At 41.1% G+C, this 24,177-nt stretch overlaps 1 protein-coding gene across 8 annotated transcripts in view; it reads right to left on the minus strand.

The window, feature by feature from the left end:
- mib2 (MIB E3 ubiquitin protein ligase 2) overlaps positions 1-24,177 on the minus strand; it is a 229,932-nt gene that overhangs the window by 18,407 nt on the left and 187,348 nt on the right. For all 8 annotated transcript variants that reach the window (XM_072586015.1, XM_072586016.1, XM_072586021.1 and 5 more), the window contains 3 exons: positions 20,371-20,527; positions 15,642-15,796; positions 9,530-9,656 (listed from right to left, as the gene is read on the minus strand). In XM_072586015.1, the coding sequence (XP_072442116.1) occupies positions 9,530-9,656; positions 15,642-15,796; positions 20,371-20,527 (439 nt within the window). The remainder of the gene's footprint in view (positions 1-9,529; positions 9,657-15,641; positions 15,797-20,370; positions 20,528-24,177) is intronic.

A 24,177-nucleotide genomic window follows, 5' to 3' on the forward strand; every position in this document is an offset into this window, starting at 1 on the left:
ACATGCTGATGAAAGTTGTACACTGCATGTGTCAAACCTTTTTATATAATACCCCTCACTCTGCTTGGCAGGGTATTAGAATGACCCACAAGTTAGCGCTAAAGAGATTGAAAGGGCAAAACAACAAGGACCACTAAATCTGGGTGTCCTAATCCACTCTATTTGGGTTTCAAACTCCACAGTCAAGTACAACTTGTGTGCTTCAGCTACTGCACCAGAAGAATGATGAAGGCTGTGTGGTTGTTATCGTCACTGGCTGTCCCTGGATTCAAAGATGGCACTTACTCAGGGTCTTTATGAACCTGAACAGGCTGATTGTCAACCTGCAGATCTTTGGGTACATGGGGCAGAATGTCCCACCAGGCAGGGCGATCTGGAATGCAGAATTTGCTTCATTTTCCTTCCTTCTTGGCTACTGCTCTGCCTCACCGTTATAGTCAAGATTAGAGTAGTGCTGGAAAAGCACAGCAGGTCAGACAGCATCCAATAAGCAGGAAAATCGACGTTTTATGGAAAAATCCCTTAATCAGGAATGAGGCCTCATTCGTGATGAAGGACTTTCACACAAAACGTCGATTTTCCTGCTCCTCAGATGTTGCCTGACCTGCTGTGCTTTTCCAGCACTACTCTAATCTTGACTCTAATCTCCAGCATCTACAGTACCCACTTTTGCCTCACCATTATCGTGTTTGTACTCAAAACGTGATGCAGCTTGATGGACAAGATGTTACCAATTTGAATGACAGGTAGCAAGCCCCTTCTAGTCATTAATGTCAATGCCACTTCAGAACATCTTTGTACAGCTTTCGGTATCCTCCCCAGAAGGCTTGCTATTTTGGAGTTCAGAAAGCAGGGCTCGGTGGGTGCTGCATTCTCCAGATTCAATATGAAGACTATTGAAGAAACGCTAGTGTCTTTTTTGAAAGCAGTTCTACAAGATACGAAACAAAACTCCCACAAAACCTGGCACAATACACTGCTTCTGGTGACAGAAAACCATCATCCCCACCAAGCCCTGGAGATTGCATGCACTGAAAGTGATTGAAATTGGAACATGTGAGCTGAGTCATTAGGAAAACTTGAGTTGAGTTTGATTATGACTGAAGGTAATTGCATAGAGATAGAACAAAATTACTGGTGAATTGAAAGTATTTATAAGGACATATACTGGTGGGTAGCAGCAGCAAAAACATTCAATATGAAAAATAAACTTTAGAAAAACAACAGAAGCCAGCTGAAAGCAATGTTGCTCTCAGGGATCAAATCATCAATACGTAATAACTCAGAAATGAAGTCTCTTCTGCACAACATTTCACTTTGATGTACAGAGTACATATGGCACTAATGAGAGCTTTTTACAATTGGATTTAGCAAAGACCCCATCTGATTATGAAATGTGCTTTTAAAATAAGATTAAAAGTATTGGCTTGCTACATGTCTGGCATATTATTGAAAATCTGTATATATTACAGAACAGATTAGATTTAAAAGAAAAATGGAAAGTCACTGGCAAAATATTTTAAAACAGCAAGTATTCACTGATCCCTTTAAAAAACATTAGTCTGTATCGAGAGATGAACTGGACTGGTAAATGTCTGGAGCCCAACTGGACTGTCACATACATCGAAATGCTGGTTTCGATCCTTCTGAATCCTGCATGTTATTCAAACTGCTCACCCTAATATATATATCTTCTGCATTATATTCAGAAAGATATATGGTAAATTGACAGTTTCAACTCCGATAGATTGAGTTGGACTTGTAAAGCACCCCCCCAGTGTGGTGTTTTACAAAGATAAACAAGCCACAAAAGGACCACAGGTATTAGATCACAATTATTCCTCTAGCCTTTCAGACGTTTATAGTATTTCCTGAAAATAATATACTTGACAAAAATCAGCAGATTGCAATTATTTGAAATATCTGCCAATGTATAGTTTTGAAGCATGGAGTTCAGCACTAAGAGCATATGTTGACATAGACAAAACTAATGACACATTATGAAATATTCCGTACATTTAAAGCATTGGCTTTTTACAATTCAAGTGTACTATGTGGATGGTCAACCCAAAACATTAGATTTGTTTCTCTCTCCATATATTTCGCTTGATCCCTTGAGTATTTTTAGAATTTTGTGTTTTAATTTTAACAGTTTCCTATAAATTGCTACAGATAATATTTAAGGCTGTGATAAATGGAATGGAATGTTTTGGAATTGATTTCAACCTGTTTTTGGGCCCTAAATCCTACAGTGCAGACAACGTAAGGCACAAGCCTTAACCGGCCAAGAGGCAAACCAGCATCCAGTTTGCAGCAAGCTCAAGCGAGTGATCACTGAAGGGTTTCTTGCAGACATTGAAGTTCACTTCAGCTTTTGTATCAGTTGTGCTTTTTTGTTCCTTGCATCATTACCATATCAATAGATCTCCCAGTGGAAACCCTCTAAGCTAATGACCCACAAACAGATGCCAGGAAGCCTGGGTTCCTCAGTGGAGCTCTGTGCATTCTTGTCAGGATGCACAAATCTGGATTTGCAGTAAGTAGCGAAATTACCATACTTCAGCAGATGATCAAAGCATCCATAATGCACAAAGAGGGGCATCTTTATTGCCAGATGTAACACAGAAACAATGAATAATTATGATAAGATTGCATTGCTGAAACAAAACGCCGCAGCAGACATCACAACAGCCTCCAATTAACAAGAATTGTGATTATTAATAGACATAACTAAAACTGTTCTCACTTACAAAATCACTGAATAAAACAGGTTCCCAAAAAAAAATCTCCTTTTCTTTCTCTCCCCCACTCCCTCCACAACCCCTCCCCATCTCCAACAGGTCTGGTTGCAGTAATTGACAAATGCCAAAATGGGATCACAATGGAAGTGTTTAGAAAACATAGATGTAAAGGGTCCTATTGATCTAACATACTGCTGGTATTGTTAGGCAACATCCTGTTTGTTAAATGAACAGCAGTTAAGACACGCTCATTTGGATAGAAGCATGTCCACAGATGAATGGAAAATATGACAAAATCAAACAGATGATTCTGGCTGTGTCTGGTGATTCATTTGATGTTGTTATGAACTGAGAAGAATGTACTTTAATCCTAAATAAAACAAACAGTCTTGACTGAAAATATTTTTAACTCATTCAGCACAAGGGTCTCTTCTGTTTTCTCCTACAGAATATGGTAGCATTTGGTTACAACAAAGATTCAATTTGTCTTTCAGAATGGAGCTGAATAATTACCTAACATTATGTGGACGATGATGAAAGAAGAGGTAAGTGACTAACTGCATAATTCTCTTAGAGCACAGGAACTGATATGATGGGCCAAATGGATTCTGTGCTGCAACTGATTCCAGAAGACTTAATTAAAAGTTGCAACCATTACTGCAATTATCTTTGGGGCTGAATTCTCACTCTAGGTCAGCAGCCTGAAGTGATGCCTGCTCACCCAATACTCTGGCTACAACATAAAGCATTCCTGGTGAAAGGCTTATGCTCAAAACATTAATTCTCCTGCTCCTCGGATGCTGCCTGACCTGCTGTGCTTTCCCAGCTTCATACTTTCCGATTGCACCATAAAGCAGCTGAAGACAATCCGAGGTCTGTTCAAGGGAGCAGGTGGTGGTGAGTGACAACTGAAGTTATTGGGAAACCAACAGATCCAAAACAGAAACAATTGTTCCAAAGGGTCACCACACCTGGCAAGTTAATTCTGCTTTCTTTCCACAGATGCTTTCAGACTTGAGTTTTCCCAGCTACTACTTAGATTAGATTACTTACAGCGTGGAAACAGGTCCTTCAGCCCAACAAGTCCACACCGACCCGCCGAAGCGCAACCCACCCATACCTCTACATTTGCCCCTTACCTAACACTACGGGCAATTTAGCATGGCCAATTCACCTGACCTGCACATCTTTGGACTGTGGGAGGAAACCCACTCAGACACGGGGAGAACGTGCAAACTCCACACAGTCAGTCGCCTGAGGGGGGAATTGAACCCTGGTCTCTGGTGCTGTGAGGCAACAGTGCTAACCACTGTGCCGCCCACCACTTCTGTTTTTGTTTCTATTTTCCAACTTTCATAGTCCTTTGGGTTTTTCTAACAATGAGATCTACTGATTGACTGGCTGCATGCATTGTTGGGTAAGCAAGTCTAATACATTTAACTGAAAGCTCAGTTTTAAATTGTGCAGTTGCCAGCTTTAAGCAGGGTTCTTTCCTGGGTTGGAGTGATAGAGCAGCTCAGTTAAGAACAGCTGAAACTGGATCTTTATTAAGTGCCTCAGATAGGCCTTTTGTGTTAGGAGCAGATTAAACAATTTAATTTGATTTAGCACTTGAGACTAAATTTACAATAGGGTGCTGCAGTTAAGTGTAGGAAGGGAAAGAAGTGTTTTGTTGCTTTTACCTAAACTTACCAGGAATTGCTCAACTAAGTGGAGAGGCAGCTAATCAATTGGTGAGAGTCTAGCAAGTGACTAAGATTTAACCTAAGGCTCATAATTCGATCCTGTGAATGGCAGGAGAGAACAAAATGCACAGATTGAGAGGACTATCTGCAGTGAGACCAGAGTCAGAATGATGTCACAAACCACAAAGTGTTATGATTGCAGAGAAAGCAGCTGATTGGTGTAAAAGCTTAACCTTTAAAGTAAAAGTAAGGTCTTTATGTTTAGGTCCCCTGATACTTTTAACAAAAAAGAGAAAAGTAATCGAGTAAGATTGGTACTGGTGCAAAAAAAATTAACCATAATAAAGTGCAACGGGTGTGAATATGAGAGTAAATAACTATAGACTGAATAAAATATAATAGTGAGGGCAGGTTGGGTGATGCTTTGCTGCTATAGCACGTGGGTGATGTTGTTCAAAGTGATCCAGACAGAATATATTATCTATATATGAACTAGTTTGAAGAGCTGGAATGTGAATTGCAAACATTGCACCACATCTTGGAGGGGGTATCAGTCACACACCTTAAATTTAAGGGCTGGGGGTTGCACAAGGAAGGCAAGCGAATCAGAACAAAATAGCAGAAGGAGATAGTATAATTAGGGCATGGATACGATTTTCTGAAATCCCAAAAGCAATGTTGTCTGTCAAGTGCTAGGGTTAAAAACACCTCCTACTTGGAGGGAAGGGATCCATCTCTCATTGGAGATGTTGATACCAACGATATTAATGGGATTAGACAGGCAGTGGATTATAATGTGGGAAAATGTTAGGTTATGCACTTTTGGCACAACTGTTAAGTGCTAAATTGGTGTAGACAGGTTGTTTTCCCTTGTGGGAAAGTTTAGCACCAGACAGCATAATCTTAGAGAAACAGGCCATCCAGTTAGGACAGAGATGAGGATGAATTTCCTCTCTTAATGGGTAGTCAATCTGTGACATTCTTTATAACCAAGAGCTTTTCAGGTTGATTGCTGAGTGTATTCAAGACAGAGATAGAGAGATTTGAATGAATAACAGAATCATAGGTTATGGGAAGAGTGAAGTCGAGGCATATCATATCAGCCAAGACCTCACTGAATGGTGGATCAGACTCAATAGGCTGAATGGCCTACATCTGGCATTATTTCCAGGGGTCTGATGCTGATTTTTTTTTTTACAGTTGGAAACCAAGTTAAACAGCAGAACCTCCAAGATAATAATCTGACAGAGAGTAAGTAAAGTCAAGGAGGTTGAGTTTGAGCATGACTCAAAGACTGGTGTGACAGAACTGAGTTGCTGTTTGTGGGACACTGGCATGAGTATAGGAGTTCACGGGAACAGTTGTGGTGGGACAGGCTTCAGTCGAACCATGTTGGCACCAGTGTCCTGGCAAATCAAATAACTGACTATTGAGTAGGCTTTAAGGGAAATGGGAGAGGGTGTGGAAGAGGAGGAAGAGAGAGATGTTCCTGGAGAGCAGATGTGCAGGCTTATAAAGAAAAATCATCTGGCTGCATTGCAGGGCAGGATACCCAGCATGGGACAGAAAGAAACCGTGTACAAACATAAAAACCAAAACATTAAAAAGAGTCAAAGGAAAGAGCATCATTAAAAAAGCAAAGTTAACGGCTCTTTACTTAAATGTAGTGCTCAGAACAAAATGACAAATGGAAGTTAATGAGTATGATCTATTTGTAATGTGGAGACACTGGTTACAGGAAGATTAAATCTAGAAACTAAATATTCAGAGGTATGCGACTTTTTGAAAAGGATAGGCAGGAGGGAAAGGGTTATGCAGTACTTTAGTCAGTACAATAGCAAGAAATGATCTTGGATGAGATGACATTGAATCCATAAGGGTGGAGGCTGGAATAAGTAAAGGGAAAACAACACTGGTAGGTGTATACAATAGCTCCCTTAACTGTAGGTATACTGTAAGACAGAATAAATCAGGAGATAATAAAGGGATCATATAAAAAACAGTAAATTTAACAAAGGAGACTTCACATAGATTGGGAAAATCAAAATGACAGAGTCAGCTATTAAGAACAATTATAGAATGGATTCAGGATAGTTTGAGAAAATGTGTTGTGGATCCAATATGGATCAGGTTATTTTGGACCTGGTAGTATTTAATCAGACAAGTTTCATGAATGATCTCAGTATAAAAAACCCTGAGTAAATTGTGACAATAATATGGTAGAATTTAACATGAAGTTTGAGAATGTGGAACTTGGGTTGGAAGTAACTGTGCTGAACTTACAAAAGGGTCAGTTTAAAAGAATGAGGACAGAGTTGGCTGGAGTAGACTGCGAAAGGTGTTTAGCAGAAAAGATAATTAATGAACAATGGTAGGTGTTTAAGAAAATTGTTCATGAAGAATTCTGGGTAATCCAAGATGGAGGACAGGATAAATTGTGGCTGTAAGAGTGGCTGTAATTGTGGCCTCCTTTTTGGAGGTGATTTCCTGAACTCCAGGAGCAGCAATTACTGTTTTATATGATGTTGCATTGTTTTGGAATTTTGGGGAAAAGAAAAGATCAAATAACAACAGCACTTTTAAAAGGACAAAGACAGACAAAAGGCAGTGACATGGTCAGTGAGGGAGAGAGACTAAAAAACCGACACCCTAATTGAACACAGTGAATCTGAACAGTTACTGTCTTTGCTGTTTGAATTCATATATCTCTCGACATCAGACTGCGTCTAGGAAAAATTATTAAACTACAAAATTTACAGCTGACCTTGGAAGAACCAGTGTGGGAGAGGTCACAGCACAGAAACAGTTTTTAAGTGTAACCTTGCTGTAAATCCACAGTAGTGAGTAGAGTTGATTATGCGTTTATTGTGATCGGTCTCTTGATTAAATTTGAAAAAACATAAACCGAAGTTCTAAGTTAACCTGCAGCACTGCCTTTTTTAAAAGAGCAAAAAGACAGCGCTATTTTGTGGGTCTGTAGATTGTGAAGGAGCAAAGATGGCCTTTAGTAGAGTGATGTGCTCTTCCTGTCGGGATGTGGGAGTTTAGGGAGAGTTTCCATGTTACTGATGATTATGTCTGCAGGAAGTGTCTTTGGTTGCGAATCCTGTCAGATCGCATCAGAGTGGCAGTTGGAGGCAATGAGGAATTTACAAGAGCTACAGGAAGTGATGGATAACAATTATAGGAAGGTAGAAAAGCTGAAGATACACAGTCAGGTAGATGGGCTAACTCCAGGAAAAGTAGGAGAGGTAGGCAGGTAGTGTGGCTATCCCCATTTTAAGCAAGTATGCTGTTTTGGAAAATGTAGGGGTTGATGGACTGTCAGGGGAATGCAGCAGCAACAGCCAAGTTTCTGGTATCAAGACAGGCTATAATGTAATGTGAGGTGATCTAATGTCAGAGACACAGAGACATTTCTACGGCTGGCAATAAAAAAACAAGAACGGTGTGTTGTTTCCCTGGTGCCAGGATCAAGGATGTCACAGAGAGGGTGCAGAATGTTCTCAAAGGGGAGAGGGACCAGCAGGAGGTCATTGTACACATTGGAACCAGTAACATAGGAAGGGAAAGGATGAAACTCTGAAGGGAGAATGTAGAAAGTTAGGCAGAATTTAAGAAGGTCTCCGGGGTAGTAGTATTTGAATTATTCCCGGTGGTACAAGCTAGAGAGAGTAGGAATAGGAGGATGGAGCAGATGAATGCATGGCTGAGGAGCTGGTGTATGGGAGAAGGGTTCACATTTTTGGATTATTCGAATTTCTTCTGGGGTAGAAGTGACCTGTCCAAGAAGGACAGATTGCACCTGATTTGGAAGGGGACTAATATACTGGCAGGGAGATTTGCTAAAGCTGCTCAGGAGGATTTAAACTAGTCAGGTGTTGGCGGTTAGGGGTGAGGAGGAGGGGGGGAACCCAGGGAGATAGTGAGGAAAGAGATCAATCTGAGACTGGTACAGTCGGGAATGGGAGTGAGTCAAACAGTCAGGGCAGGCAGGGAACAAGGTAGCACTGATAAATTAAACTTCATTTACTTCAATGCAAGAGGCGTTACAGGGAAGGCAGATGAACTCAGGACATGGTTAGGAACATGAGACTGGGATATCATAGCAATTACAGAAACGTGGCTCAGGGATGGACAGAACTGGCACCTTAATATGAAAAATAATATTCTTGGGGGTTTGACACAATCTATTTTCCTTTGTGGGCAAGTCTAGGACCAGATGGCATAATTCCAGAGTAATTAGCTGCATAATTAAGACACAGTTGAGGAGAAAATTCTTCTCTTAAGAGGATAGTGCACCGGTGGAACTCAGTGGTAGAAACTTGTTGAGGCTGGTCATTAAAGGACATTCAAGGCCGACATGGATGAAGTTTTAATCAGTAAACAAATAGAGGGTTATGAAAGGTGCAGCAGACACAATGGACTGAATGGTTTACTTTGGTTCTTGTGTGTTATGGTATTATGATTATTGGTGAAAAATATGGATCAAAGGCAGAAGATATAATAGATATAACAGAAGACTTCAAACCAAGACCTGAAATTTGACAGGTATTTGACAAAGAAATTTCATGCTAACCAGTCTAAAATATCACACAAAGGAAATTAAAACAGAAGCATTATTATACAGTAAGTGGAACTGAATTTGTACAGAGATAGATAAGGATCAGTGCATCTCAGAGAAAGACTATGTAAGAATTTACATGAATTGTATGACAGTATGAATTGTATGCTACTGAGTGCAATTTACTATCAGAGAATAAGGATTACATGCCCATGACCCAAAACGTACACAAGTAAACTGAGATCTGGTGAATAAAATACTTTAATTATACCTCCCAAAACTCTACTTTTGAATCTTACTATGCACATTCAAGAAAAATCAAAACTCAGCACTCAAATGACATCACTAGAAGCACATATTACATTTGATTTCTAACATTATGCGTCCCAATAAGATTAACAGTTTTGCATATTTCTCTAATTCTTAAGACAAGTATGAGAAATAATTTTGAGCATATCAAAGTCCATTTGTGTCCTCTTGACTAATTAGGACTATTACCTAAAACAATTAAATGCTCTTTAAATAAATTATATTTCTACCTCTTTAATTAAAACTTCAGCTACTTCTTTGTGGTTGTTCAGGGCTGCAAGATGGAGGGCTGCAAAACCATCTTCCTTCTTTACATCCACCAGTTGCCGAGCTCTGGCTAGTATCTTCTCTGTGGCTCTGTGGAGAAACATTCAATGATATTAATAACAATGTTAATCTGAGGGGAATACAAACCCAAAAATAAATAACTGCCGTATTCTAGTAATAAAGTGAAAGAGTTCAACTTCAAAGTGCCCAAACGGAAAATGTGTAAACCATGATTCAAGATCTATAAAAAGTCTGATTAAAGTTAAAAGATCCATTTATAAAATATTAACTGGAATTAAAACATTTTATTTTCTTTAAATAGTAATATTGCTCTTACTCTTTATCAATGTTTAAGACTTTAATATGTCAAAAGCAGCTAGTAAAGATTTATACATCAGTAACTCTTCTGAATGGTCTAACCCTCAAGGCTTTTCTTCATTCATTCGTGGATGTGGGCGTTGTTGACTTGCCAGCATTTACTGCTTGCCCTAATTGCCCCACGTAGTGATTGAAATGAGGTCAGCCAGGTGGACCTCACAGAATAGGAGTTCCCTCATTGGGGCTATTAATTTGGTCCAATCAATCAGGATGCCTTGGCTGACATAAGAACAGGAGTGTCTTGCCCTTTGATGTGAAGGGCACAGCTTGTCACTGGCCACTCAGGTGCTTCCTGGTGGTTGAAATTTGAAGAAAGATTTGTACACCTTGCGTCTTTCACTGTGTCTCACATCTGCACACACACAACATGGGTGCTGGGGAAAAAATTAAACAAAAAGAAAAATTACAGGTGTGCCAGGGTTCTGCTCACTCGGAGGTGGCTCTGAGGGAGCTGTATGTATATATGTGTGTGCGTGTGTACAAGGACTCTCCTTGACTGTGTCAGAGGAGAAGGGGATTGTCTGTCTCTGGACCAGCTGCCCATGTCCAGTGAGCTCGGAGAGAAGGAAGGAGGAAGACGGAAAAAAAAAACAGGAATGTCAGCTGGCTCTGAGGAAACTACTTCAGTGTCAAGGAGTGAAGGACTCTGCTCTTTTAAAAGAAGAAGAGACTGATTTTTGTTGAGTGTCTTTGCATTAAAAAAAAAGAGAAAAGAACAGGAGCGTCAGACACCCTGTTTACTCTGAGAACCAGCTCTGAGGGAGCTGGACCAGAGTCATGGACTCTCTACATGTAAATAAAGGGTGACTTAGTGACAGGATACCAGCCTGTGGTATTATTTCACTCAAGGAGGTAGTGAGCTACTTTCCTGAACTGCTGTAGTCCATGTGCTATAGGTGAACACAAATTGCATTAGGGAGGGAATTCCAAGACTAATGATTCAGCGACACTGAAGGAACAGCAATGTATTTCCAAGTCAGAATGGTGAGTGGCTTAAGGGGAACTTGCATGGGATGACGTTCCTACATATCCGCTGCCTTTGTCCTTCTCAGTGGAAATGGTTGTGGGTTTGGAAGGTGCTGTCTGAGAAGAGTCAAATTTTTTGCATCTTGCACAATGTATAGCATGCAGTTACTGAGCATCTGTGGTGGACAGAGTGGACGTGGTGCCAACACTTCCATAGTTGCAGACTCCTAGTTCAAATCAAATGTCAGTAATTACTTTAACATTGGAGCCTTGCTCCCCTCCACTTTCACTATCCCAGAAGCTCATCTCATTGTTAGTGGAGTCCTTCAACTGACAGTTTTAAAACTCCTTTATCCAATGTCCCAAATTTCAGCTGAATTCTGATGGATAGAGATAGTCCTTGCTTCAAAGCCAGATTGTTCTAAAACTAAACTGCTGCTCAAGACCAGAGCCAACCCTCACAGTCTAAACCCACTTATATTTAACTTCTTGGGTGACCCTTTGCTGTCTCTCAGCCAAATCACTCAGTCATTGATCAGTTATTGGAAGGCAGGTGCTTTATTAAAAATGGTCTCCTATTGAAACTTAATTTTTAAAAGTGTCAATCACAATAGAACATGGGTAATTTCCCCAAAACCACATGGTCCAAACAACAAATTAGGGTAATGACTAGTTAATTTTTCCAGAGGTACTAATCCTGGAATCCATGTTAGCCAGGGCACAGGAGCACTCTTTTGCTCTTATTCCAGTAATACTAGGGGAACTGTTCAGGTTAACAGAACTTTAGTTTAGTTTCTGATCTGAAAGACAGTGACTCTAACAACAGTTACTCCTTCAGTATTGGATTGTATCAAGTCCAGATTGAATGCTGAAGTCCCAGAACTATTGATTTAAGGGCCATTGCTTTTGATCTCTGCCCCAAACTGCATCCCTTTCCCTAGCAAATCAACAAGTCTGAATCAAACTATTTGCAACCTTGATGTTGTACTTGATGCACCAAGAGGAGCTTCCAATTACATTTCTGCACCCTCACTGAATCCCTTTTCCCTGTTTTATCACCACCTGATTCTGCCTTGCTTAGCTTATTTGCTGCCAATTCTTCAGTAATGCTTTTATAACCTCTAGACTTGACTAGTCTCCATTTCCTCCCCCCCTCCATAAACTTAAGGTGATCTAAAACCCCATATCCTAACTGGCACCAAGTTAAATTCATTCATCACTGCAACTTCCTGATGGCCAATCCACCCTAATCTGCACATCTTTGGATTGTGGGAGGAAACCAAAGTACCCAGAGGAAACCCACGTAGACACGGAGAGAATGTGCAAACTCCACACAGACAGCTGCCTGAGGTTGGAATCAAACTCAGATCCGTGGCACTGTGAGGCAGCATTGCTAACCACTGAGCCACCGTGCTAACATTCCTCTGAAATGCTTTGTGACATTTTAATGCGTCAAAGAACGCACAAATGCACATTGTTGTTCAGCCAAGTTAAATCTTTGACTGTGACAGTCCCTGCACATTCATCTCACTGGCTACTGTGTGATATGAAGGACGTATTGGATTATTTTTAGAATACTGGATTATACAAAAACTGTATAAATTGACTTGTGTGAGAGAGCTGAATGCAAGTCCATTGCAAAGGGTACTGACTCCAGACTGCTAGTGAGTGCCTCCCAGGATGGGAAATTGATCATCTGGGATAGCTATACCACAAACAAAGTGAGTACAGGCTCAAGTTTGGAATTGAATTTGGCTCAAAGGTTTCCATGGCTACACTTGACACAAATGAACTTTCAAAATAAATCCATGGCACCTAATTGAGTTTAACTACAGTACTTGACTCGTTGGATCAAGTAATTCTGGAACTTTAAAATTTATGAATTTCTCCACAAGCTCTTTGGATAAACGAGCCACGTTTAGAGCAACCTACATTCAGCTCTAAACTAAATTGATCTGTCTGCCTTATTTAAATAAGGAATAAAATCAGTCATGGTTCCCGGTTCTGGTGGCTGTACACAAATGTTGGTTGGTAATGCATCAGGATTGCTTACATCCTTGAATAAAGGCAATCTACTCCTGGTGCTAGAAATCTGAAACAAACCTACGATGCTGGCAAAACTCTGGTGTGGCAGCATCTGTGGAGTGACAAACAGTTAACCTTTTGAATCTGGTATGACTCTTCTGAACTGTGAATTACCATAACTTCAAGGACTTTAACATTAAATATTTCAGCTGAGGTAAATTTGTGGAATTTCTCCAAAGTAGAAAAGCTTTTGAGTTTGTATTAGAATGTTTATATTTCTGCATTAATTCTGAATCTGCACAGCTGCAGGCTTGAAACAGTCAGTGGTTGTAACTAAAGTTTTCAGAAGTACTGAAATGTTCAGAATCTTTTGCTGATGAAACAAAGGAGTTGGTAAAGAATCAGCTGGAAATTTTTGCAGTGCACTGCAGCACTGAGCTTCATTAATGCATAGTACAAGGTGTCAAACTTAGTATCTATGGAATGGAGTTAACAATGACAAACTATATGGCAGACTTTCTTATAATGTTGTGTATTTTAAATCACTATATCCTCCATCACAAATAGGGATAGGTAGTAAATGTGGGGAATGAGCACTGGCAGGGGGCAAAGGAGGAGCTGTATTACAGATGTAAATGTAGGTGACCTGGTGTCTGAAGTTCAGCTGGATAAGCCTAACCACCTTAACCAGTCTGATTTTATTAAATTGGATTTATTTTAATATGTTTGTAATTTTATTAACCATTTCAAGATGCTGAGCTTCACGATTTTGAATTATAGTGCAGCAAAAAGTTGCCCCTTAGGTCCTTTTTATATCTTTCCCCTCTCACCCTGGACCTATGACCTCTAATTCTGGGCTCCTCCACCCCAGGTGGGGGAGTCCACAACTGGAGGGCAGGGTTTGGGGTGGGGAGGGTATGGAAATGACCTAAAGGGCAACTTTTTCACACAAAGGGTGGGTACGTGTATGGAACGAGCTGCCAGACGAAGTGGTGGAGGCTGGTACAATTGCAACATTTAAAAGGCATTTGGATGGGTATATGAATAGGAAGGGTTTGGAGAGATATGGGCTGGGTGCTGGCAGGTGGGACTAGATTGGGTTGGGATATCTGGTCGGCGTGGATGGGTTGGACCGAAGGGTCTGTTTCCATGCTGTACATCTCTACGGGGTTGGGGAGTCCAGAACTAGAGGGCATAGATTTAGGGTGAGAGGGGAAAGATATAAAAGAGACCCAATGGGCAACCTTTTCACACAGAGGGTGGTACGTGGATGGAATGAGCTGCCAGAGGATGTGGTGGAGGCTGGTACAATTGCAACATTGAAGAGGCGTTTGGATGGATATATGAATAGGAAGGGTTTGGAGGGATATGGGCCAGGTGCTCGACATCTCTATGACTCTAAAAGCCAATTCTGTGAAATAATTTTTGTTAAAAATCACAAATCTTTGATTAAAATATACATTTTACGATTTGCTTAGGTTTTCCTCATGTGAAAGAGAGAATGTCAGTTTCCACCGATTGTCAATAAAAGGCAGAATAAATTCTAATAGGAAGGTGTGAGTAGTTACACTTTGAAGGCAAATTCTAATACTGACAACTGAAGCTAATAACAGAATGAAGGATAAGAATACCCTAAAACTGTAGTCCAGACCACAGATATCATTATGAATATCAAAAAAACTGCAATAGCTTATGCCATATGAATACAGTACAACAATTTTCAAAATAATTTTCCCATTTTTGCACAAAATAACTTTCAATATTGTCTAAGTTTAAAAGATTGAATCATGACCAGAACAGTGACATAACATTTTAAAATAGCACCTTTTGGCATGATGTGGCTGAAAAGGTGCGTGGAGGTACCTGCCAGTAAAGGGAGCACATGGCATGTTGGCCTTCATAGCGAGAGGATTGGAGTACTGTACAGGTATGTCTTGCTGCATGCCCTCAGTGAGACTACACCTGAAGTACTGTAGTATCCTTATGGGAGGAAGAATATTCTGGCTATGGAGGAAGTGCAACAAAGGTATGGCAGACTGATTCCTCGAAGAGCATAGACCATCAGTCCTGCCCTATGTATGAAGAGACTGGATTGGTTAGGATATATTCACTGGAGTTTAAAAGAATGTCCGGGATCTCATAAACATAGAAACATTCTAACAGGAACAGACAAGGTAAACAACGGAAGGATGGTCTGGGGAGACCAGAACCAAGAGTCACAGTCTAAGGATGTGGCATAGTTCCATCAGGACAGAGATGAAGACACATTTCCCCACTTAAGAATGGAGTGTCTGGGGCAGAAAATGCCACAGAGTGCAGTTGAGGCATACATTAAGAGGTTTTTTGAGGAGGAGGTAGATGTAGTTCTTAGAGCTAAAGGGATCAAAGGATATGGCAAGAAAGCAGGAGCAGGGGACTGAGTTGGATGATTAACCATGATCATAGCCAATGGTGGGGCAGTCCCAAAGGCCTAAATGGCCTGTTCGGACTCCTATTTTCTATGTTTCTATGCAACAAAAACTTAAAGCCTAAAACTCAATTAACATTTGTAACTATTGCATTTTGGGAATAAAATGAATGCTATCTGGATTGCATATGTTCTATGAAAGGTTTTAGGATTAGTGCTGTCAATTTCCCTGCACTACATATTGCAGGTTTTTTAACAAAATCAGTTTGCAATAAATCAGTTATTCTGCGAGTTCTTACAGTTTATTGCCTTTCAAGGCTGCATGGTGAAGCAAGTTGAAGCCACGATTATTTTGCTGAGTGAAGTCAATGTTTGTCACTTCTGTCAGGATTTCAATGATATCTCTGTAGTCTTTTGCAATTCCATCATGTAAAGGCGTATCTCCATATGAATCCTGGAAAGATCAATAAAAATGTCAAGTATAGGTTCACTAAATTTGCATATGAAGTTGTTTGAAAGAATGCAATTTTTTTGAGAAGATTTGTAGTTTAGGTTGAGGTTCAGGCTGTAAGTTTGCTCACTGAGCTGGTAGGTTTGCTCTCAGATGTTTTGTCACCATGCTAGGTAACATCATCAGTGAGCCTCTGGTGAAGTGCTGGTGTCCTGTCCCACTTTCTGCTTGCGTGTCTTAGTCTGTTATGATGGGTGATATACTTTCTGGCTGTTTCTCAGAGGTTGGTGAATGGGGTCCAAATTGATGTGTTTATTGATGGAGTTCTGGTTTGAATGCCGGCCTCTTGGAATTCCCGTGTGTTTCTTTGTTTAGCCTGTCCTTGGATAGATGGGTTGTCCCAGTTAAAGTGGGGTCCTTCTTCGTCTGTATGTAAGAACACTAGTGATAGTTGGTCATGTCCTTTGGTGACTAGTTGGTGCTCATGTATCCTGGTGGCTGTTTCCTGCCAGTCTGTCCAATGTAGTGTTTGTTGCAGTCCTAGCAGGGTATTTTATATATGTTGTTTGTTTTGCCGGAAATGATATCACCCATAGTAACAGACCAAAACACACAAATAGAAAGTGGGACAGAACACCAACGTTTCACTGGAGGCTGACTGATGATGTTACCTAACATGGTGACAAAACGGAGAACAAACCTACCAACACAGCGAGCAAACTTACAACCTGATTCAAAGAATGTCAATGGCGAGCCTTTTGCACTCTCTTAATAGGAATTGTGTGTTGATATTACACATTCTTGCTAGTCACAGGCCAATGTTTCCATAATTATTCATACATTTGTCAGAAATACATAGGTGGAACACTTGACGGACATTGTAAACTAAAAAACTAACGATGTGGAGGTGCTGGTGTTGGACTGAGTTGACAAAGTCAGAAATCACATATCACCAACAGGTTTATAGTCCAACAGGTGTATTCAAAATCACAAGCTTTCGGAGTGCTGCTCCTTCATCAAGTGAAGTAAATTTTAAAAATGAACATGTGAACATTTTTACATTTTTAATTGTACTGATATGAACATCTAAGGTACTTTAGCCCAGATAGAGCCTTTCAGGAATGGAAGCTTGTCGATTAATCGATCGATCAATGTTTGAAATATAATGAAAAGGATGAGGATTGTATTGAAAAACTATTCAATATGGCTGATCACCACGTCAAATGGTTTTTTTCCCCTTCATGTTTTCACTTTCTGCATTGACCAAAGCTCTACTACAATCATATATAAATACTCAACAACTGCGCTTCCGCAACCTTCTGCAGTAGTGAACTCCAAAGATTCACCACCCTGAGTAAAAAAGATTTCTCCACACCTTGGTTCAATGTGGCTTCAACCTGGTATTGAAATTTTGTCCCCTGTTTGTAGAATCCTGAACCAAAAGTATCATCTTACCTGCACGTGCCCTGCATTTTCATTTAAATATCTTGTAGGTTTTAATGACATGAGTCCTCATTCTTTGAAAGTCTAGAGCATACAGGCTCCCCAAACTATCGTCACAGGACAGTCCTATCATCAAGGGAATACATCTGGTCAACGTCCGTTTCAGTCTCTGTATGGCAGTAATATTTTTCCAAAACTAAGGGGTCCAAATCTCCACACAGTGATGTAATCATGACTCAGTACGATTGAGGAGAGACTTCACTACTCTTGTATTCAAGTGCTCTTGCAATAAAGACCAATATATTGTTAAGCCTTCTTAATTGCTTGCCATGCCTCATACTAACCTTCAGCATCTTATTTACAAGGTCTCCCAAGTCCCTCTGCATATCAACACTTTCTAATCTCTCAATACTGCACATACGTTCCTCCTCACAAAGCAGTTAACAACACATTGTTTCAAATTATATTTCATCTCTCATCGACTCTCAAAGTCCATCCAATCCTCGAGTAGCTGCTTTGTATCTTCCTCATAGCACACACTCTTATCTAGCTTTGGGTCATCTGCAAACTCAAATATTACATTTTGTCACCATGTATATAGTGAATAGCTGGTGTCCCAAGTACTGATCCTTCTTGTATCCTATTAATCCCAGCGTGCCAATGTGAGAACACCACATTTATTCCAACTCTGTCTAATTAGTCAATCCTCAATCCATGGCAGTCCATTACTTCCTATTATCCATACTTTCAACCTCCTGTGGGAGGCTTTATCAAAAGGCCTTCTGAACAGGCAAGTGTGCCACATCTATAGATCTCCTTTTATCAATTCTGTTAATTACAGCCTCAAAAAAATGTGATCACATTTGTTAAACACGATTTCCCATTCAAAAATCCATGCTGACAATGCTCAATCAGATCATTATGATCCATGTGTCTGTTTATCACATCGTTCTTAATAAGTGAGTATTTTCCCGACTATTAACGTGAGGCTAACAGGTCTGTAGTTCTCTGTTTTCTCTCTCCATCCCTTCTTCAATGAGTGACATCCGCTACCATCCAGCTCACAGGAACCACTGCATAACTCTAGAATTCCACAAGATGATCACCATCCCATCCACTATCCCCAGGGTTACCTCGTTCACTGCTCTGGGATGCAAAATATCAGATCCTAGGAATTTATCAACTTCAATCCCACTAACTGATGCAACCCACAATCTCCTTATTAATATCAATTTCCTTCAATCCCTCATTCTCCATTGTTCCTTGATCAATAGTTTTTTTTAGCTAAACTTGTTATCTGCAAATATAGGCATATTTTTCAAATGATTACCTTAATTGGAGTAGGAAAACTGAACCTATTTTACAGCACTTAACTGTCAATCATTAATACTCCTTTGGGGAGGAAGCCTGCCATCCTTGCCTGGATTGGCCTAAATGTGACTCCAGATGCATACCACATGCTCTCTAAAATGACCTAGAAGCCAATTAGATTCCCTACAGTATAGAAACTCAAGGCCAATTAGGGATGGGCAACAAATGCTGGCCTTATCAGCAATGCCACTGACCCATGGAAGGGTTTAAATGTTTCAGTTACCAACATGGGCCTTAAATTTACCTGGACCATCTCTGACACCTCCCTCCCCTTCCTGGACCTCTCCATCTCCATTAATGATGACCGACTTGTCACTGACATTTTTTACAAACCCACCGACTTCCACAGCTACCTGGATTACACCTCTTCCCAACCTACCTCTTGCAAAAATGCCATCCCATATTCCCAATTCCTCCGCCGGATCTGCTCCAAGGAGGACCAGTTCCACTACAGAACACACCAGATGGCCTCCTCCAATTTCCCTTCCCATGTGGTTAAAGATGCCCTCCAACGCATCTCGTCTACATCCCGCACCTCCGCCCTCAGACCCCACCCCTCCAACTGTAACAAGGACAGAACGCCCCTGGTGCTCACCTTCCACCCTACCAACCTTCACATAAACCAAATCATCTGCCGACATTTCCGCCACTTCCAAACAGACCCCACTACCAGGGATATATTTCCCTCCCCACCCCTTTCCGCCTTCCGCAAAGACCATTCCCTCCACGACTACCTGGTCAGGTCCACGCCCCCAAACAACCCACCCTCCAATCCTGGCACTTTCCCCTGCCACCGCAGGAACTGTAAAGCCTGCGCCCACACCTCCTACCTCACCTCTATCCAAGGCCCTAAAGGAGCCTTCCACATCCAAAGTTTTACTTGCACATCCACCAATATCATTTATTGTATCCGTTGCTCCCGATGCGATCTCCTCTACATTGGGGAGACTGGGCGCCTCCTAGCAGAGCGCTTTAGGGAACATCTCCGGGACACCCGCACCAATCAACCACACCGCGCCGTGGCCCAACATTTCAACTCCCCCTCCCACTCTGCCGAGGACATGGAGGTCCTGGGCCTCCTTCACCGCCGCTCCCTCACCAGACGCCTGGAGAAAGAACGCCTCATCTTCCGCCTCGGAACACTTCAACCCCAGGGCATCAATGTGGACTTCGACAGTTTCCTCATTTCCCCCTCCCCCACCTCACACTAGTTCTAAACTCCCAGCTCAGTAACTGTCCCCATGACTTGTCCAGACTTGTCCTTCCTGCCTATTTCCTTTTCCATCTATCCACTCCACCCTCTCGTCCTTGACCTATCACCTTCATCCCCTCCCCCACTCACCCATTGTACTCTATGCTACTTTCTCCCCACCCCCACCTTCCTCTAGCTTATCTCTCCATGCTTCAGGCTCACTGCCTTTATTCCTGAAGGGCTTTTGCCCAAAATGTCGATTTCAAAGCTACTTGGATGCTGCCTGAACTGCTGTGCTCTTCCAGCACCACTAATCCAGAATCTGGTTTCCAGCATCTGCAGTCATTGCTTTTACAACATGGGCTGGATACTATTTTTCACTGGTTGTTTTTAATGATGATACTTTATCATATAGTTGTCATTACTCTTTGGACTTTTCCCCACTTTGCATGAACGCATCTCCATATATTTGGCCGTCAAATAAGCAGACAATCCTATTTCTTGCACTCTCAGCTTTTCTTCTCCCTAGACAAAGAGCATGAAGTGAAACTACTTGTGACTTTCAGCTCACCTGCAGATTAACACTGCAATTATGTTCGCAAAGTGCACGCACAACTTCCATGAAGCCCTTGTTTACTGCAATGTGCAGAGCAGAACATGTTGAAGCATTGAGCAGATTAACATTTGCACCTTTGCTTAGAAGCAGTCTCACCACCTCAGGCTGGTTTCTATATTAAAAAAAAGCAACAGTTAGTGGCAGACATTGACCTGGTCACCCAATTATTTCTACACATATTAATAGGAAGCAAGCTTGAAGGAGCTCCTTCGCAGTCCAATTGAGCACACCATGATTTTTAAAAATTATTCATAACTTTACAGTTAGTAGAAACAAAAAGTTTATCTTACTAGCTGCTAACTGGCACTGCATATGGACTGGGAGCAGCGCACTGTGCACTTGTAAGCAAACATAAACAGCACCCTGCTTTCCACAGCCAGGCAACATTTGGGAGGAGGTACTAATTTCCACTGAAGCTAAAATATAATCATTTTAAATTAAATGGTCCAGGCTCACTACAACTTGCTGGTGACTGTAGCTTAAAATGAAATGGCTTTAATCAGGTAGTCATTTGTACGCTGAAGGTAAAAACATTTTCTTCACATCAAAGTAGTCAGAACCTTTGGAGGTAATCTCGTGAAAGCTGGGAATTTTATCAACAGCTCTGAACTCTTATTTCCTGGAAAATGAGGTTTTGAAGCAAAGATGATATAATATCATCTTCATGTTACTGTGATTAAAAACAAATAAAATTAATAATCAATTACTTACGAGTTTACCCCATGTTAATTGCACTGTGTGTACAGACTCAAAGGAAGTAAAGGAAGAGATGTAGAGGATGCTGCTGACAATAACAGCCATGACAAAATTTAATACAAAAGTCATGATCATTTTTAGCAAATGTCACAGTTACGCACAGCCATTTAGCAGCAGGTACATTTACACATATACATGCACTGGAGTGTACTAGCAGGTGGGAACACATACCTAACATCCCTGCAATGCTTTCTCCTCCAAAATAAAGGAGGGTTGGGGTTTGGCCCACAGTCCAAACATGGCAACTATACCAAACAAATACATCTAACTATTGCTAATGTGATAAGAGACAAGTTTACAAAACAAGTAGTTCAGAAGTAACTTTAAGACCTACTTACAGAAACTTTATTACAGTTTCTTAAATTAATTTCAACACTACTGTTTTAACAACTTTGAATAATTTGATACAGACATGCAAATAACTGGAACTTTTAAAATTAGGCTTAATTTTGATTTAACAAGCTGCAAAGCTCACAACATTCCTCTTTCATGTTAAAAAAAAAACAATTGCAAAACTTAAACATAGCAGAATGGAGGAAATTTGGCACAACTAATCACTATTCATTTTACATTGCGTTATCAAGTTTAATCATTTGGAAATCCAACCTAAAATAAAAACAAAGTGCTACAGAAACACAGCAAGCCTGGCAGCATCTGTGGAGAGGGGAACAGAGTTAACGCTTGAATCAGATGATTCTTTGCAACATTAACTCCATTTCTCTCCGCTGATGCTGGGAGAACTGGGGAGGTTCTTTAACAATCTGTGGTTTCATTTCCAAACTTCAGCCTCCACACCATTTTGTTTTAGGTGGAAAACCTTGCCTTTTGCTTTGAAAATTACAGCAGGGAATAGAAAATAGAGAACAAACATTACTTCTGGTTACAGAGGAGCTTTTCTTTAAAAAAAAACTGCTTTGTAGCATTCACTTTTCACACAGGTATAAATGGTAAAACGTCCTCCTGCACTCTCCACCATCACTAATGGTAGCCTTTAGCCAACTCAACTCACTCCATGTGACATCAAGAAACTGCAGAAGGCACTGGACACTGCAAAGGTTAAGGGCCTTGACCACAGCTAGCAAAAAAGTATAGAAACCTTGTGTACCAGAACTAGCTATGCTGTGCCCAGCCAAGTTGTTCCAATGTAGTCACAACACTGGCACCTACCTGATAACGTGGGAAATTGCCCAGGTATGTCCTGTCACAAAAGGCAGGCAGGTCAAATCCAACCTGGCCAATAACTGCTTTTTCAGTCTACTCTTGATAGCAATATCTGTGCTTGTTATCAGTGGCACTTGCTCAGCAATAACTTGCTTATTAAAGGTGCAGTTTGGGTTGTCCAGGGTCACTTCGCTCCTGACCTCAATATGGCCGGGGGGGGGGGGGGAAAGAGATAAAAAGGTACAACTTTGAAAAAAAAGGGCTAGAACTCTAGAACTGAGGTAAGAATGGCTGCATTTGACCAAGTTTGGCATCAAGGATCCCTAGAGAAACTGCAGTCAATGTGAATTGTAAAATCAAACTCTCCACTGGTTGGAGTCACATCTTGTCCAATGGAAGATTACTGTGGCTCACGGACAACAGTTGTCGAAACTCCAGGACATTGCTGCATGAGTTCCTCAGAGATTCTCTAACCATCTCCAGCTGATTCATCATAAGATCTAAAGTGGGGATTTTTGCTGATGATTGCACAAGGTTCAGCATCATTTGCAACTCCTCAGATACTTAAGTAGTCCATGTTCAAATGTGGCAAGACTGGACAACAACTGAGCTTGAGCTAATAAATGGCAAATAACATTTATGCCACACATGGGCAGCACGGTGGCACAGTGGTTAACACTGCTGCCTCACAGCGCCAGAGACCCGGGTTCAATTCCTGCCTCAGGCGACTGACTGTGTGGAGTTTGCACATTCTCCCAGTGTCTGTGTGGGTTTCCTCCGGGTGCTCCGGTTTCCTCCCACAATCCAAAAACGTGCAGGTTAGGTGAATTGGCCATGCTAAATTGCCCATAGTGTTAGGTGAAGGGGTAAATGTAGGAGTATGGGTCTGGGTGGTATACGCTTCGGCGGGTCGGTGTGGACTTGTTAGGCCGAAGGGCCTGTTTCCACACTGTAAGTAATCTAATCTAATCTAAAAACAACTGTCAAAGAATGTTCAGCTCAAACAAGAGTAACACTAATCATGTTTCCTTTATACTCAGTGATAGTACCATTGCTAGCATCATCATCCTTGGGGTTACTGTTAAGAAACCAAACTGGATTAGCCATATAAATACTGTGGCCACATGTGCAGGCAGAGATGAGGAACCCTGAGACAAATAACTCACCACCTTACTCCTCAAACCATCTCCAAGGCACAAGTCAAGAGTATGATGGAATTCACACAAAATATAGAAAGTAAGAGCAAGAATAGGCCATACAGCCCAATAAAATGCTCTACTATTCAATATGATCATAATGCTAGGGCTCAGGGAAGTGTTGTAGAACAAAGACCTAAGGGAGCAGGTGCATAGTTCCTTTAAAGTGGAATCGCAGGTAAACAGGGTGGTGAAGGCAGTATTTGGTACACGTGCCTTTAGTGGTCAATGGATCGAGCATAAGAGTTGGGATGTCGTGCTGTGGCTGTACAGGACAATGGCAATGTCACTTTTAGAATACTGTCTCCAATTCTGGTCTCCCTACCATAGGAAAGACGTTGTTAAATTCGAAGAGTTCAGAAAGGTTTCATAAAGACATTGCTGGGATTGGAGAGTTGTGCTATAGGGAGAAGCTAAACAAGCTAGGTTTTTATTTTCCTGGAGCGTTGGAGGCTGAGAGGTGACGTTTTGCACACAGTGATATATAGAATTACAATGTTTAAAATGCATCTGAATGGGTACATAAATAGGAAGAGTTTAGAGGGATATGGGCCAAGGTCAGATTGGGATGTATGGTCAGCAAGGTTAGACCGAAGGGTCTGTTTCCCTGTATGACTCTATGGCTGATCCTCCCTCGCAACACTTTTTG

This window comes from Chiloscyllium punctatum, chromosome 16 (assembly GCF_047496795.1).
Source record: "Chiloscyllium punctatum isolate Juve2018m chromosome 16, sChiPun1.3, whole genome shotgun sequence".
NCBI lineage: Eukaryota > Metazoa > Chordata > Chondrichthyes > Orectolobiformes > Hemiscylliidae > Chiloscyllium > Chiloscyllium punctatum.